Below are 16,853 nucleotides of genomic sequence, written 5' to 3' on the forward strand. Positions count from 1 at the left end.
GCACATGTGTGTGAAAAGGATTAAAACACCAATTACGAAAAGTGTTACCCTCTAACATTAAAAAAAAAAATCTAAATTAAAATAAGGTATTTTTGACTCATAAGTCTCTTTTAATTTTTTTAGTTCTCACTCATACAAAACCTATTCCTTAGACAACAGATTGTTACATCTTTTCAGAGTCTCTATAGAGCAGAAAATGGTGTGATGAAATTTCTGAAGCTCAAGCTAAGCATCTCAATACAAGCCCAAACTGGATTTGTGTTCCTGAGTAGTGTGACAATGGAAAAAAAATATAATAAGAAATATTTTTATATGTAAATGTGCAGCTGAAAAGGAGCATTTATAAAGTGCTATTTAAACTTATACTGTTGAATAGATAACTATGCTTCTGTCTTCAAATCTGAATCTCTTGTTACAATGGCAATACTTAAACTTTTAAAAGGGGTCGTTTTTAGCTAGATCAGCTACTGGGCAGAAAATCATTGTACTGACAATACTTATGAAAGCTCATATACAATCTAAATAAAAATATGAATACAAATGTAAAACATGAAAATAACAAACTCCTTGGCCATATTTTGTTCTTGCCAACCAGAAGCAAAAATGTTTGCACCAATTGGAAAAAGTGTGGAAGGACCCAAAACTAGCAATGTAAGTTGCTACTCAGCTTTTTACAGGTGTTTGCAAAATGGTAAATTTGAAGAGAATGGAGGAACAGATACAAAGCACGTTTAAGAAGTATTTAAAGCCTAGAAGCACAGAAGAAATGCTATGTAAATCAAATGAATTTGGGGAGGCCGTAATGGAAATGGTGTAGTGTGGACATCTGTACCTTTGGGAGCGCTGCTACTGATCTGCTGCGAAGAGCCACAATCGAAGAGCTGGTGGTGAGGAGGAATATGGTGTTTCTTGCATGAGGTAACAGCAGCCAGGCAGCAACTTTGGAAGGTATCCCTTTTATCTAACTTTAGGTGACACTGTGTACCTAACGTATCTGAACAAACCAGTAGCTTTTACCTTCTGCAGAGCTGCCAGTGGCAGTGTGGAGTGTCTAGTTCTAATTAAACTATTAATTCAGGCTGTTGGATTAGATAAGTTAGATGATATGACTACTTCCTCAAAATGTATGACTTGATTATAGATATCTTTAAATATAAAGCCCATTATTAATTATTTGGGTATTACATGTATAAAATGAGACAGCAAGCTTGCTGCAAATTAATTGACTTTCCCTCCCAGTGTTTACTGTAGAGTAGTGAGGCATTTTGTCTCAACTGCAGTCATGAAGATACAAAACTCTCGTGGCAACTTTTTTGAAAGGATTAAACACCAGCTAACAGAGAGGTCTCAGAATACAAGCGTGCACAGGGAAGTGTGGTCAAGTCAGGGCATTTTCTATGACTTCTCCCTGGATTGGCTTCTTGGACATGTGTTATTGACTTTTTGTTGTGATCTGTGTGCTCTTGGGGAGGTGAGAGGAGAGGGAAAAAGAGATGGCCGGTCATGGTGGGTCTTCAATGTGCTGCAAAGATGGGACATGTAGCTTTCTCCTCAACCTTGCCAGCCTGAAAGAAAGGTACTGCATCAAGTTTCTCAGCCTTGCTGACGTCTTCCCCGTGATGACACAGCTGTTTAATGAAACAATTCTCCTTTTAGTCATTTCTTCCAAAGAGTCCTTTGAAAAGTGGAAATGTGTAATATTGTAAAATACCACTGCTGTTTGCAGCTGTGAGCTATAGTAGATTAAGCTATCGGTTTTCTACCACAAGTCTTTAGTCCTGCTGCCAACAACGACCTTATATATGGCTATAAATCTTCCAGAAGTGTAATAAAGGTGAACTGCATTTCACTGTAATGGGGTATGTCTTACATGAAGACAGAGAGCATTAGGAATTCCATGTGTAGTAGCCAGTGCTTCCCAATAGTCATGTCAAAACAGAGGATGTAATACTGTGGGCTGCAGAAGTCATTCAGACGTATCCCCTAAGTACTCTGATTTTATCATAGCAGTGCAGCTCTAGTTCAGGAGTTTGTGGTATTTATTTTATAAACCTTATTCTGAGGTACTCGCAGCTGTTCTGCTCCGCGCATCAGAAGTCATTCTGGAGAAGGAAATCCCCTTAACTGAGTTGATACTGCTTCATTTTTTTATTTTCCTTTTTTAACATTAGAAATACTTCAGCCAAAATGTCTGACTTTGAAAATTCAAACTCTTTTGCAAGTACTGGAATTGTAGCAATTTTATGAGGCATTTAGAGACCCAAAATGCAAATAGGTACCTAATGAGATTCACAAAAGAACCTGTTTCCTATTGAAGCCAATTAGAAATGTAACTTGGTTGTTTCTCTAGCTTTAGGAACTTAAATACCTTCATAAAAATGTTTCTAATTCATTTGGGCACTTTTGAAAATTTTACCCTAAAGCTTGATTTTTTTTTCATGTGAAAGTCAATTTCTGGTACTGAACTGAATAGATAAATGCATCAGTGTTATTTTATAGATTTTATTTCAGAATGATTTAAAAACTAAACATAGTTAATTACTAGCGATGTGCATGAGCTTTGTCTCTGTCATTTATGAATTAAACATAGAGCTGTCACTATCGGTGAGTCTAAACAACCCCAAATAATATTTATTGTTTTGTAAAGTTGTGAAAATGTTTAATAAAAGTACTCACTGGTTGATATTAATGGTTGGACAAGAGCATCCCAGTATTAAATCCTGATCCACCATTCCTCCATCCCAGCTATTGTCATTTTATGGTGTCTTGTGATGAAATTAAGTGCTGCGGTAAGCGAGTACAATTCCTGTGTAGAACTGCAGGTTGTTATTCCTGCGCAAAATTTGGCATTTTGCCTAGCTGTGTCTCACCTCCCACTCAGCCTGTGTGGCCGAAAGACTGGGGAGGAAAGCAGAGAAAGCATAGAAAGTAGAAGAGGAGCAGGCTTGATAACAGTCTTCAGCGTGTTTTTTGTTGCTGCTCGTCAGCTTGCTCTTATGAAGAGATGTTACGTATTAAGGATTTGTTCCTGTCACCGAGCTTCTTAACTTGAATTGTATTGTGTGTGCACATATATGCAAAAACGTAACTTGTCCTAGTGCTCACAGAGGTGAAAAAATAGAAAGCTTGATACTATGATGTTATTGATTCTTTTTTCCTTGGAATTGCACAACCTTTTTATAATTTCTGTTTATATCAGTGTAATGATTCCAAGATCTAGCCCATATGATTATACGTCATACAAAAATAAGCCACATACAAAATTATGGCCATAACCACAAAGACACAGCCTCCTTACTAACCCACTTTCTGCAATTCCTTCCCCCTAGAAACAAGAGTCTAATACTGTCCTGCTCTCTTCTTGAAGAATAAGTTAGGATTCTTTCTTGCCTTGCTTTCCACCTTTTCTATATTTAGGTGAATGCAAGGAAAAAAGAATAATGGCAGAATGATGTAAGGACTGAAATTCAGGGCATGGCTCTGAGTGGTAACCCCTGGCTTAACTTCAACAGAGGCTACTGTCTGGGTTGAGGGTTTCAGGTTCCTTCAGTTAGGTGTCCTAAAAGACACACACATGTGCTTTAAGCTGCAATGCAGATGGTGGTGAGAAAAGGCCGTACGGCAGGCTTGGAAGGGGAGTGGATGTGATTCAGTGACCAGAGAGAGCAGGTCACAGCGATGTACGAGGCAGGCTGTCAGTTCAATACTCTATACAAAAACTGTTGTGATTGTCCCTGTCTTCATCCCCAACATAGTTTCTAAAGTCTAATGGAGAAGTTTGGTTTCTCCGAACACCGTCTTTAAAAGCTATGACTGGAGCTGTGAAGGCTTGCAGCAACTATCCCCATGGAGATCTATTTCTGAAAGATCCTTATGAATTCTTTCAAATGGTTTCTCAGAACATTTAAAGCTTAATCTATGACCTCATGATGTCCTTCATAAAAGCTGAAATTCTTTCTTCATTTCCAGAAGACATAAAATATCTACCAATTGCATCAGATTTCAAAAATTTAAGTCCGGAAGAAACTCAAGTCTCAATTGGGCCTGTGAATCCATTTTTGCATCCTGTAATTCTCAGTACAATAAGACTTCCCTTCAACCGAGAAAATATATGCCTTTGCAGGGTGTTTTTTAGTCCTAATTACCAAAGTCATTGCAATTGTTTGTTTTCCAGTGTTAAATCTTTGATTGCTGCACCCCATGCACCCAGCTCTACCACCCTTTGCCTGTAGCATTCGAGTGTCAAACTGCACACATAAAACTTTAAGGCATTTCTCTCTACTGTTCTATGATTCTGGAAATTTTAGCTTGAATTTGTTGCATAACCTTTTGTACAACTTACATTTAAATGCAACTGTGTCTTCAGTTTCTGCCTGTTCCAGTAAGGGAATCTGCTGGTACATAAAACATGCAAACTTTTAGTGACATACATTGGGAACCAGAGTTCATAGGCACTCCAAATGCTGGTCTGTACCTTGGAATTACACAGATCAGAGTGCCAGCTGCCTGGACAGCACCGACACGTTACGTTGCTCACAGAAACGCTCTGCAGCAGGAGAGATGAACTGAGAAACCCTGTTACATATTACTTTCCTTGAAAACCAGACAGCATTAAGCAGCAACATTTGTGCTCTCGTTCAATTTTGTTTGCTCTGCTCCATGCACTGAAGCTTGTGTCTCTTAGATGGTTGTTAAATTTCCTGTTAATATTAGTAGAAGTTTTATAAAAGTTAATTCAGAGAAAGTTCATCAGGTCAAAAAGGTAGGAAAGGTGACTGAATTGAAGCTGTTCCTCCGCCTCTGAAAAGACCCATCTTGCACACTGCAAAACTGTAATAGATGCATAAGCTAGCATGGGTACTAAATGGTGCATTAGACGGTGTTCACAAAAGGTAGTTAAAGCCAACGAAGTGCTGTCCCAACATGAACGAGTATGTAGCGTAGATGTGTCTCAAGAGACCAGCTTGCTGGAGTTTTCATAGTCTGGCTCATTGGAAGACATTAAGTTGCGTCTGGTTTAGGCTATCTTTGTTGACTACAAAGATTACAGCCTTGTGTGCATAGGGCACATAGGAAGCATATGTTGCTTCTTGCTATCTTCTATTTCTGTTATTAATAATATAACCAAGCAGCAAAGCTGTATGCTAAGGTTTCCCTATTGAATCCTGTGACCCTTAATTGGGATGCTCAGTATTTAAGTAGATTATTTTTTAAACTGAAAGAGATTCTGTCTGCTCCAAATACTTTGTAAACTAAAAACCCTAATAGTTTGCAAATAAAACTGGGCTCTTTCAAGGACAGTGTAATTTTAATCGTATGCAGACTTGATTTTGATCCCACTGAGGGACCAGACTGGCCACCCTATTCAGAGCCAGGCAGAACTGGCTTCTGTCCTTAAAAACACAACCACGTTCACTGCAGCATTGGAAAGTGTCTCTTGTGACAAAATTATTGGGTTTACGCTTGCTGAAGTTTACTGTGGTGTTTGGCAAAATCTGTCTTCTGTTCATCTCAGTAGAAAAGTTTATGCTAAGGAAAAACAAAATATATCACATAGCAATAAAATACAAAAATCAGAAAATAACTGGATCATTTTTTTTCCATTTTTTCAGAATATTGCAACACTTTCACACTACTGCTGAAGATTACACGATCATTTTTACATCTGGATGCACAGCTGCACTTAAACTGGTAGCAGAAGCATTCCCTTGGATACCTGAAGGCACAAAGCAACCCAGCAGTCGATTTTGTTACCTAACTGACAGCCACACATCTGTGGTGGGTATCAGGGGGATAACTGCCTCAATGAATGTCTTGTCTGTTCCAATAAAACCAAAGGAAATCTTGTTATCAGAAGAAAACAGATTACCAGCTGAAGAACAAAACTGCACAACACCTCATCTTTTCTCTTATCCAGCTCAGAGCAATTTTTCTGGTACCAAATATCCCCTTTCATGGATACAGGACATAAAATCTGGAAAACTCCACCCCGTCAAAATACCAGGGAAGTGGTTTGTTCTACTAGATGCAGCTTCATATGTGAGCAGTTCTCCATTAGACTTGGGAGTTCACCAAGCTGATTTTATCCCCATCTCATTCTATAAAATCTTTGGATTCCCGACTGGTTTAGGAGCGTTACTGGTAAACAACCGGATTGCCCCCCTCTTGAGGAAAACCTATTTTGGAGGTGGAACTGCATCTGCCTACCTCGCAGGAGAGGATTTTTATTTCCCAAGGAAATCTATAGCAGAAAGGTAAGGCTTTATTTAACAATACAGGGTTTTTTGCTGATACTGTTTGTGTCGGATAAATGTCTTAGGGTTGGTGCATGCACTGGACTGTGACACCTGTGCTTCTTTATGCAGTTGGACAGGTATTTCACATCTAACTCTGTTTTCTTCTTTTCTTCTTTTTTTCCTATCTAAAAAACATAATCTGAAATACCTAGCTTCCTTCCCTGATCTAGTTTGTCACAACCGATAAAAATACAAGGCTTCATTCAGTGACATAAAGGTCAGTCCATGCATTTTTTAATTTATATTTAAGGTACCTCAGTGGAACCCTGATTTGTTTTTGAAGCTCTGCTCTGCCTGGCCTGGAGCAGCCAGGCCAAGGTTGATCACACAGTATAATGACCCTCAGTGAAACTGGAAAGTAAGGTTCGTGTATTTCACTGGAAAGGTGTCATGCTTTACTCTCAAGAGAAGCTTTATCAGAATAACATGTGCAGTAAGATAAATTACCTAGGACAAATATTTGTGGCGCTCTTATTCCCTGACTGAGGTTCTGGAGAAACTGTGAAGCTCTCCTACGGAAAACAGAGGACACCTAAAGGAGGTCAAACAGACACACATAAGGAAATGGATAAGCTTCCCCAGTCTCTTAACACATTGAAACTCTGCTCTTAGTAATGCATGGTCCCTCTGCCTCTTTCCCTCATGCCAGCAACAGCTTACATAAATGCAGTAGAGGCTTCTTTCTTGTCTCACATCCAATACATCTGCACAAAGGCAATGCTTGAGATCAGCAGTTAGTTAATATTAAATTATAGTCCTTGGGAGAGGCTTGAGGTAAAATGGGGAAATGATAAAAAAAAAGTCATTCATGCCTTGCATTTGTTTATGGATGTGTATTCAGCAGTACAATGTCCTGCATCTCCCATGACGTAAATGTCTGACCTTTCACTGTACGTGTAGTAATGCAGAATGATGCCTCCTGTATGTGCACCTCTTGTAGACGTGTGCTCTGAGTGCTGCTGTGGGGTTCTGGATTGGTAAATGCAGAGGCTGGCCGCATTAGCCTGGCTCTTGTGCCGTACGAGGCCATGCGTGATTTCTGAAATGAAAACTGGTACAGTGAACATCCAGTTAATCTTTTAATATAGAAATAAAAACAACAGGGAAATGTTGGCGTTCTGACCTCCATTTCTGGTTTTTCAAACCAAAAAGGCTTTGAAGTGCAGCACTCACTGAAAATCAGGATCAGAAAGACAGGGCATAAAAATCATGGGATCCTAGGCTTCTCCTGCGTCACCTGCAAGCCAAAGAGAAAACCTGCTTTAATTTGACCTGGGCAGGCTCTAATTTCTGCGTGGCTTTTCTAGAGGTAATTAGCACACAACTCCTGAGATTGCATAGCGGATAAAAATACCTGAAATGTGGTTTAGATCTCAATTCTGCTTTTATACTTTTTTTAATTAAGAGGGGAATGATATGTGGGAACCTTGAGGGGAGCTCTATCTCTGGTACCTTTTTCAGGAATTTTCAGACATTGACTAATTATAAGTCTTTCAGGTATTTGAGGCTCCCACTGCTTTCAAGGGCTTTTTGTACTGGATCAGAAGAAGGGCCTGTTTAAACCTTTTTCTACTACAGAGTTATAAACAAAGGAATTTGTCCAATTTGATTTCTCACTCAGGCTGGGTACAGAGTGTCTAATCTTGGTATGAGCGAACATAACTCAAATAATCAAATCTGACAGCTGGATACCCAGGCATGTGATACTATTTCCCATTATACACCAAAGTTTCACACAGACAGTCTGAGTCATTGCACATAGGTAAATATTTACATTTGTCCTCATCTCATCCTTTGGTTATTATTTGGAAACCTAATATTTAAAAGTTCATATTTAGAGCATTATTGATGCTGTCTGTAATCCGTAGTGAACTGTGGAGACTTAAAATCCTACCTGGAGAAGCTTGATGTTTTTAAAGATAGATCAGGAATGAGAATAACCACCTTCTTGAAAAATAAAAACAACAGCATTGAAATTCTCAATCAGTGTTCTCCAAGATACGTCACCCAAATTTTTATTTTCTTTCAGATGTTATGTTTTTTCACTTTTTTATGTTTTTACAGTGTTTTTCTGAGAATAAGATACAGACATAGAACAGTTAGGAACAGAACTACTACACTTCAAATGAAACGCCAGGACACCATGGCCAAAGCTAATATGATTACTTTATCTGTGGGCCATGTTTCCATTTCTTTGCTAGTGACTGAAACACCTGGGTCATTACTTCTCACATAAACAGCAACTCTATCCAGGTTTTATCCCTGTCAAATTGCAGTAAGGAGCCTCCATCCTTGGAGGTATCCAAACCCAACTGGAGAAGGCCCCTGAGCAACCTGCTCCAGCTGAATATGCTTTTGGCAGGAGGCTGTACAGGAGGTACCTAGGGGTCCTTTCCAGCCTCTGTGCTTCTGTGATTGGTTCTGCACACCTCTACCGAGCTTCATCTGCATTATCTCTTTAGATACGTCTTTGTGATTTCAAAAGGTTGATTTCTTAAAATTCTTTTTTTTAAAAAAAAGCTTGTTTACAGTGCTGGATTAACATTGGGATTGAATACACTGAAACTTGTCATTTCATGTGGTAATTCATAAGGAAACTTGAACTCTAACAAATACCATTGGAAAAGTCGATTAGGATATGTGTATCTGAATACTGTTAGCAGAAGGTATTCCCCATCCATGCATAATCAAAATACAGTGTACTAAGGAAATGGCTTTTTCTAAGTCAAGGTGAAACTTGAGTGGAGATGTGTAATGAGGGTGTTTATTCATCTTTCCTTCCCAGAACTGTCAAAATGGTTACCTTTTGCCTTAATGGATACAGCTTTTGCTAGTGTTTCTTGTACTTTATTTTGTTGCTCTTGCTATATAAATTATTCTATCACAGACTCTTTTACATTCCTTTAATACCCTTAAATCACTTCCACGTTTTCTCATTTCATGGCAGTAGCCAGTCTTCCTATCTCAGCTTTTAGAATCATGTTTATTGTATTTTCATCCTTGTATCAAACAGCTTGACAAATTATTATTATCATTCACAAATCTAGCCTCATTTCCCATGTTTTTTTCTGCACAGCATGAGATAATAAAATAATATGATTATGTATAGCAAGAATTCAGCGATAAAATATTCATCATCTGCCCTATTTTTCTTTTGTATTTGGGAGTGCTATTCAAAATCTGATCATCCTGGAATTTATGACTAAGGGGAAAGAAGCTGTTGTGTTATCTGTAAATTGGATATCTGCATCTTAGTCTACTGGTGTGAAATATCTAGTGCATTAGCTGTTGTGTGTTTTTCATTTCCAAATGGATTTTCAAAACCTTTGGAAATCCAGATGGCATGACTTTGTCCCAGATGTGTTTTAGTGGCTCTTGCTTCTGCTGCTTGAATGATTTGACAGCCCTTAAGCAGCACCCACGCTTTTGTAGTCTACGATGCATTGTACCAAACCAAAGCAGGTTTCTTTATTCTTGATGCTGTAGCTTTTTATTTTTGAGGTGATTCAGTGGCTGATATATATGACCTGCAGATAAAAGGTTAGATCCCTCAAGTTCTGCAGGAAATGACCTTAATTAGGGCCCGCCGATGTACTGTGGTGGAGAACTATGCTAGAGATCACCAGGGTAACTCTGTGTGTTCCTGTGCAGGTATGTGTGTAGACGCGGTTTGGATCCTTATTTGCATGCTGAGTTTGTGCATGCTGAAAGGAAGGAAGGATTGGAAAATGGAGGCAGAAAGGCAGGTATGAGAGCTATGGCTAGGATCTCAAGAACTGGTGCTGGAGACAAAATACTGAAGCTGTGTGGTGAATATGGAGAAGCCTTGGCAAAAAGCTGGTTTTCTGCTTGCAGTTGTCTCTTTAGCATTCTTGCATGGTTCTGTAAGCATAGAAAGAAAGAATAGAGTGACAGGTGCTGGTTTATTCCATAGAAACTCTTCATAGTGCTGAGAAATCACCTAAGGACTGAGAGCACAATACTTCTGCACGTGCTCATCTTGTGTTCTACCATATGCCCATTGACTCCACACTCAAGGGATCTGTCCATCTGCCCATCATTACTTCAATGTAAGTGGGCTTAAATATCACCCTGTTGACTAGTGCATTTTGTTCAAGCATTTTGTTATACTGCTTTTATACATCATTTTTGTGATGCTTAGAGATCTCCAAACAGGACCACTTATGGGGGGATTTCCAAATCTGTGAAACTCCTGAACAAACATCCTTTCAAACAGCAGTGATGATTTTCAGATGAGATACTTGGGAAGTGACAAGGGTCTTCATCTAATTACTAATGGGCATTTGCACCATGAGGCTGCCTTCTGCACCTGACAGACCTCTTGCAGCCACTGGGAGGGACTCGTAAGCCTGTAGGCAACAAGAGGGTGAGCAAGGCTCTTCCCTCCCCTCACCCTCCAGTGCCACCCCATCCTGCAGAGATGAGAGGCTGGACGCCATTGAGCAGAACCGTGTAGGACTCTCACACAGCTGTGCTCCCTGTCTGAAAGGCAAAGTCCTTTCATTTAGCTGATAGAACTTTGACAACTTTTAAAACTGTTTCTCAAAACAAGAGCTGTGGAAAAATAAGAGGGGATTTTTTGCTTTCTGAGTAATTATAAGAAGTTTCAAGTAACCTGTTACTTTTTCCCTTCTCTGCTGAAGTGTAAGTGTCTGCTGGAAAGCTTCATGCAGTATGTCTTGTTACCTCTCAGGACATCTAAGGGGGCAGCTGATATTTGCTGTGTTTTTCTGCCAGCCATCACTGCAGCCAGCCAGCTTCTTCAGTACTTGATGCAAAAGAAAGTTTTGCTTAATTTTTTTTCCAATTCCCACCATTAAGGAGGCATTTTTATGTCATTTTGCACTCTAATCCTCCAGGTGATTTTTTTTTTTTCAATAGTGAAGTTGTTTCATTGCCCCAAAACTCAGCATATTCAGAATAAACTGAAAATTGTAAATCAGTGAGCCAAATGGAATCCTGTGGGAATCACTTGTGATCTTGATTTACCATGGGATTCCTCTTAAATTGCTGAATCTGGGATAAACTGAGAGCATAAATGCTTGTCCAGTCCAACCAAACACTTAAAAACATGTTTGTGAACTTGGATTAGTGGGCAGTCACTCAAAGAGAAGCAACAATGTAGGTAAAATTTTGGAGAGGCAATACCGTTGGCAGTGATGGCTTCCTTTAGTCGGTAAGTCCCACCTTGATTCATTTATACAACTCTTGGATGTCATGTCCTTATTTATATTCTCAACCTCTTGCCTTGAAAACCTCATCAGTTTTGAAGACAGCCTTTATTCTTGAACTTTTGTTCGAGCAGCTGATGTTGCATTTCTTTTTAGCTACACAGCTGGAGATGATTGGCGGTTAGTGTGTTCCATGTTACACAGAATCCCAGTTCAGTGCTTCCCACAGAGGTTCGGACAGATACCTCCCAGAATACAAACTCAGCTGTAACTACCAGGTTCTTCCAGCAGAGATCTTGGGAAAAAAAAGGAAGCACCGTCCGCCCCCATGTTTTACAGAGTCCAGAGCCACAGATGAAGGTGCTTTCCCGAGTAAGCTCTTCACTATGTCCCAGGGAGAATTAAGATTTGTGTTGTGTTTTCATCCTCAGTGTTTCCTATTGCACAGGTGGGAAATTCCCATCTGAGGTGGGTCACATATAGGGCTTATAGGTGTAAAAGCGAGGAATGAGCCAAAAAGATAGGCATCATATTGGTTAATGTCTAAACGTTTGGGTCTATTGCAGCATGCAGTTACAGTGTACAGGTTCCCAAACTACTTTCAGTCAAACCAGTTCAGGTCCTCAATGCCATGTAGCCACAGTACCACAAACATCCATGCTGGGCAATTTACATTGCCTCTAAGGTACTACATTTAGGCAGGCCAGTGTCTTTGTGCTAGGCTGCAATCTACACTATGGAAAAAAATACAGGGGGAGGTGTTTTTTTGCAGGCAGGGAAGGTAGTAGATCTTGCACGCTTTTTAGCAATGTTCTACAAAATGAAATTAATAAAAATATAAATGCAAAGAGCTTTTAACTGTACTGTGGATTCTCTTACTTGAAAGTAGGCTGAACTAAACTAAGCATGTTCCTTCTTTCATTGCCAAAGTCTCAATGAAAGCCAGTAGTAATCATGTGCCTAATGTAGTCACATCCCTAGTGCACAGAGGCTCATGTAAATCACATCAAGCATTAATCTGTATTGTTAAGCACCTCCGTTCCAGTATATGACTGGCACCAAATTATTGACTTCTTAAATAAACCTTATAAATTGCTAGGGAACTACAATGCATGCATTTTTAAATAAAAGAAAAAAAATTGGAACTCATTATAACATGTGTTTTTCTTAAAATATAAAGTGTTTTGAGATGATAGCAAGAAAGAAAGGGATTCCGTTATATACCAGGACTTGATTTTGCCTTTGATCAAATACAGTAAAACTTCTGCCTGAACCAGGATATATCTTTGCAGTCATTGTGTCATGACATAGTTTCGCCCTAGGGAGTTCTTATACTCAAATTCAGAATCAAACCTTTTCCCTAAGTCTTCTTTGAGAAGCTCTGTGAATTTCTAGCACCAGCTTAATGGGATTTTACAGCATTTGTTTTCTGGTGATAAATTTATGGTATACTTCTTATTGTGCTTTGTAGATTTTCATTTCTGATTGATTAACCTGTTTGATATATGAGGAAAAGCAATGGTAACTTGTTTGGCATAAAAATCACTTTTTTTTCTTCACCATTTGTGCTGTGTACTTAGAATATCTTGATATTAGCATGTAAAAGGGTGAGATTGGCTTTTTGACCCGGACGATATTTACAACATGCAAGTCCTGTTCAGATAATGTTAAGGGATTGATTTACTTCAAAGTGCAGGAATTAAAGCTTTTGCTCTCTCTTTTTACCTCAGGCAGTTCTTTGGAACAAGAATTGCTGTAAATACTCCATGGTATAGTATATAATTAGGATAATGCTCTTTGTTTGACTCCTGAAGTTTTAGAGACAAAAGCATGAGCTAAGGCAGACGTACTGAAGAGCTGTAACTAACATCAGGGGGTCAATTTAGATATTTAACATTATTTTAACCTAGTTTTTATGTGTTCTGAATCCTCCAGCGTGTGTGTGTGTGTTTTAAATACTTCCACAGTGATGCTGAAATTGTTCCGAATTGGCTGCTGAAACTTTATTGACTCCTTTGGTGTGAGCTTAGTCTCAGTTACAGAACGCAGCCTGAGATATGCAAAATTACCTACGCCTCTCCAGAACCACCCCAGGAGGGACGAATCCTTCTCACATCCTCTCTCCTTCCACAGGAAAGCAATTACTGCTTCTTCTAACCTTTGGTGGTGGGGTTTAATCATAGAATCATAGAATGTGTTGGGTTGGAAGGGACCTTTAAAGGTCATCTAGTCCAACCCCCCTGCAGTAAGCAGCAGGGACATCTTCAACTAGACCAGGTTGCTCAGGGCCTCATCAAGCCTGGCCTTGAATGTCTCCAGGGATGGGGCCTCCACCACCTCTCTGGGCAACCTGTTCCAGGGTCTCACCACCCTCATTGTCTCATTGTAAAGAACTTCTTCCTAATGTCTAATCTAAACCTACCCTGCTCTAGTTTAAAACTATTGCCCCTCGTCCTACTGCTACATGCCCTTGCAAACAGCCCCTCCCCAGCTTTCCTGTAGGCCCCCTTCAGGTACTGGAAGGCTGCTATAAGGTCTCCCTGGAGCCTTCTCTTCTCCAGGCTGAACAACCCCAACTCTCTCAGCCTGTCCTCATAGGAGGGGTGCTCCAGCCCTTGGATCATCTTTGTTTCCCTGCTCCTTCCCCCTGCTAAAGTAGCTCTGCTGCCCAAGCAGGGGAAGACTGGTAAGAAGGTCATCAGGGCAGGGAAGGACCATGACAAGAGGTTTATTTTTTCCATTTCATGATTTTATTAAAACATTAGATGATGTGAGCAGGAGAACGTCATGAGCTAATAGAAGTGAGAAAAAGTAGAGTGGAGATGAGAAAAAAGGAGGAAAAGTTGAAACAACATGTCTGTAGGGGTGGCAACCCCAAGCCCCAAGTGTGGCAATGCGAAGGTGCTGCTGCGAGGGTGGCAGCTCCAGGTGGGGAGAGGGGGGTCTGCTCCTGGAGCTGACCCACCCACACGAGGCAGGTTCCTTGAGCAGGGCAGAGGGGCTGCCTTGGGCAGGGGTTTTCTTCATGAACCATTTGCAGCAGGCAGGGAAATTCTAGAAATATGGCTCAATGTCTCTGTCTCTTCATGTGTCTCTGATCTGCAAATGGGTAGCAATGGCTCATCAGAAGCTGTCATGAGTGTTGGTTCAGGGTCATTCCTGTCGGCATGTACCAAAGATTCTGGCATGTCTTCTGCATGGCTGCTGCCACCAGGGGCTCCAAAGCAGCCGTTGCAATCTGTGGTTTCCACAGGTCTTTCTGTTTTAGGGAGTAAATGAGTCCAAACTGCAGGATACTACTGTGTATGGCTGCCATATCACCCGGGCTCTCTGCCAGCAGGTGGGCTTTGCGCCACAGACCAAGGCACTCGAGTCCCCATGTGGAGTCAGGGTTCGCAGGCTTTGCCTGCTCATGGCAGTGAAGATGAAGTTTAATTTCCCGTGTCCAAATGAGAGCTGAATCCCATATGGCCTTCTCTGTTTCCAGGTAGAGCAAAGAAACTGGGGCCATGAACCCCACACCAGTCCATTTCCTAGGGCTGATGGTGAGCGCAGCTCTGTGGCAGGCTGTGTGCACCTCTCCAGAGCCACATACCCTGGGAGCAAGGTTGTCTGAATGCACAAACCCTGCATTTTGAACCATCTTGCTTTCAACAGTTTTGTCTTTTTACCATTGAAACCTGTTGCGTCGTAAAATGTCATCCAGCTCTGCTGCGTGGCTCCCTGACGGGGGCTGAGTTTTGGGCAGATCCGAGGTATCTGTGCCAGGTAAATCAAGGACCATTTTGGATGTGTAGAGGAGAAGGTGTGGGTGGATGAGAGCAGGCATCACCCACCCAGGCCTCTCTGCGGGAACAGTGATGGGGAGCAACTTCTAGACTTAGGAAAGAGTATTGAGCTGGGTTTTAAAACAGACTAACGCAAAGCAATGAAAGCGGTGAGGAGGGGAGTATTGGTGTCTGTTCTCCAATTCAGAAAAAAACTGAAGCATATGTATTTAAGTCAATCTCTAATCCAGAAACTTCCCTGAGCATTAACATGGACTTCATCTTGTACTTTAACTGGAACAGGTTTATGCTAATTGTAGTCCTGTATTTCTGTGTAGATCCTTGTGGAAGCAAAACTCTTAGGAAATACTTATTTTCTCCCTTTATAGTGGATCCTCTCCCCTTACTATATATCTGGGTTTGGGTTGTTCTTTTTGGTGGGCAGGGGGCTACGGGATGCATGGTGGCATGCCTGGCAATTACTGGCTGAATGCAATCCAAATTGAGTTCTTCCAAAATGGGATGGGGCTAGGTTGTTTCGTTCAAGGTTTTGTCTTTAATGCAAATAACCATTATACAATTAAAAAGTACACTCCTCTAATAGAAACTGATATTAAGGTTATGTCAGGAAATGCCTGACCACAAATGATGAAGCATCTCCTTTACTATGACATACTAATGCACTATAGTGTCATGTGTTGATGTTAACCGTTATTGCTTAGTTTTATTTGCCCTTTTTGGGAAGAAAGTGCTAAAGATCAGTGATTTTCAGCCTGTTGTTCATGGACCCCTCGAGATCCATGAACTCACCATAAAGGCTCCACAAACGGAGGCTGAGACACCTTCATATATCATGTGGCAACCAAATATGTGGTTTTTTGAAAAAGATATTCACCTTCATTGGATTTTTTTTTAGTTCAGTGACTTCCTTCCAATCAGAATCGTGCTTCTAAAATCTTTTTTGATAGGTATTCTTGATCTGACTTACCCTTGTCAGTAACATCAGAGCCAAGTGCTATCATTTAAGAGAAGGATATACTTTTGCAGTCTAAATAAAGTCAGAATACAAGAGAGCAAATTGAAATGCCCATAAAAGTTCGTCTGTTAATAGCAGAAGACTCACAAAACCATCTTAAGTTTAATTACACAGATTATGTGACTTCTTATGTGATATCTATATTATTTTGTATTTTATTTGTATACTAGCTACAGAGAGCTACTTTTTTAAAAAGTTTAGTGGTCACTGGCTTCCTAGTGGAAAGAAAGAGATCTATAGAAACAGAGTAGTTCAAGTGTTTAGATGATATCACTCAGGCTACTATTTGAAGATTACAAGTACAAGCACAGGCTTTTTTTTTTTTTTTCATCTTCTTACTAGTCAAATATATGCAAGAGTTCATCTGGCAGTTGTGCTCTTGGGAACCTGTGAAAGAAACATCTACAGGCTTCTCAAACGGATTTAATTCAGAAGAAAAAGGAAAATATTGATGCTCTTGAGAAGAAAAGGTTTTTCAATCTTTCTTGACTTTCACATATAAGCGACGGTTTCCAAAACAGGAAATACTCAGATTTGATTAAACACTTGGCTGTCACATTTC

The 16,853-nt window shown here is 40.2% G+C and overlaps 1 protein-coding gene across 1 annotated transcript in view; it reads left to right on the forward strand.

The window, feature by feature from the left end:
* Window positions 1–16,853, forward strand: part of MOCOS (molybdenum cofactor sulfurase) — a 224,795-nt gene that overhangs the window by 77,397 nt on the left and 130,545 nt on the right. Inside the window, exon 4 of the mRNA XM_054192941.1 lies at window positions 5,613–6,254. Coding sequence (XP_054048916.1) covers window positions 5,613–6,254 — 642 coding nt within the window. The remainder of the gene's footprint in view (window positions 1–5,612; window positions 6,255–16,853) is intronic.

Source organism: Rissa tridactyla, chromosome 2, assembly GCF_028500815.1.
Source record: "Rissa tridactyla isolate bRisTri1 chromosome 2, bRisTri1.patW.cur.20221130, whole genome shotgun sequence".
NCBI lineage: Eukaryota > Metazoa > Chordata > Aves > Charadriiformes > Laridae > Rissa > Rissa tridactyla.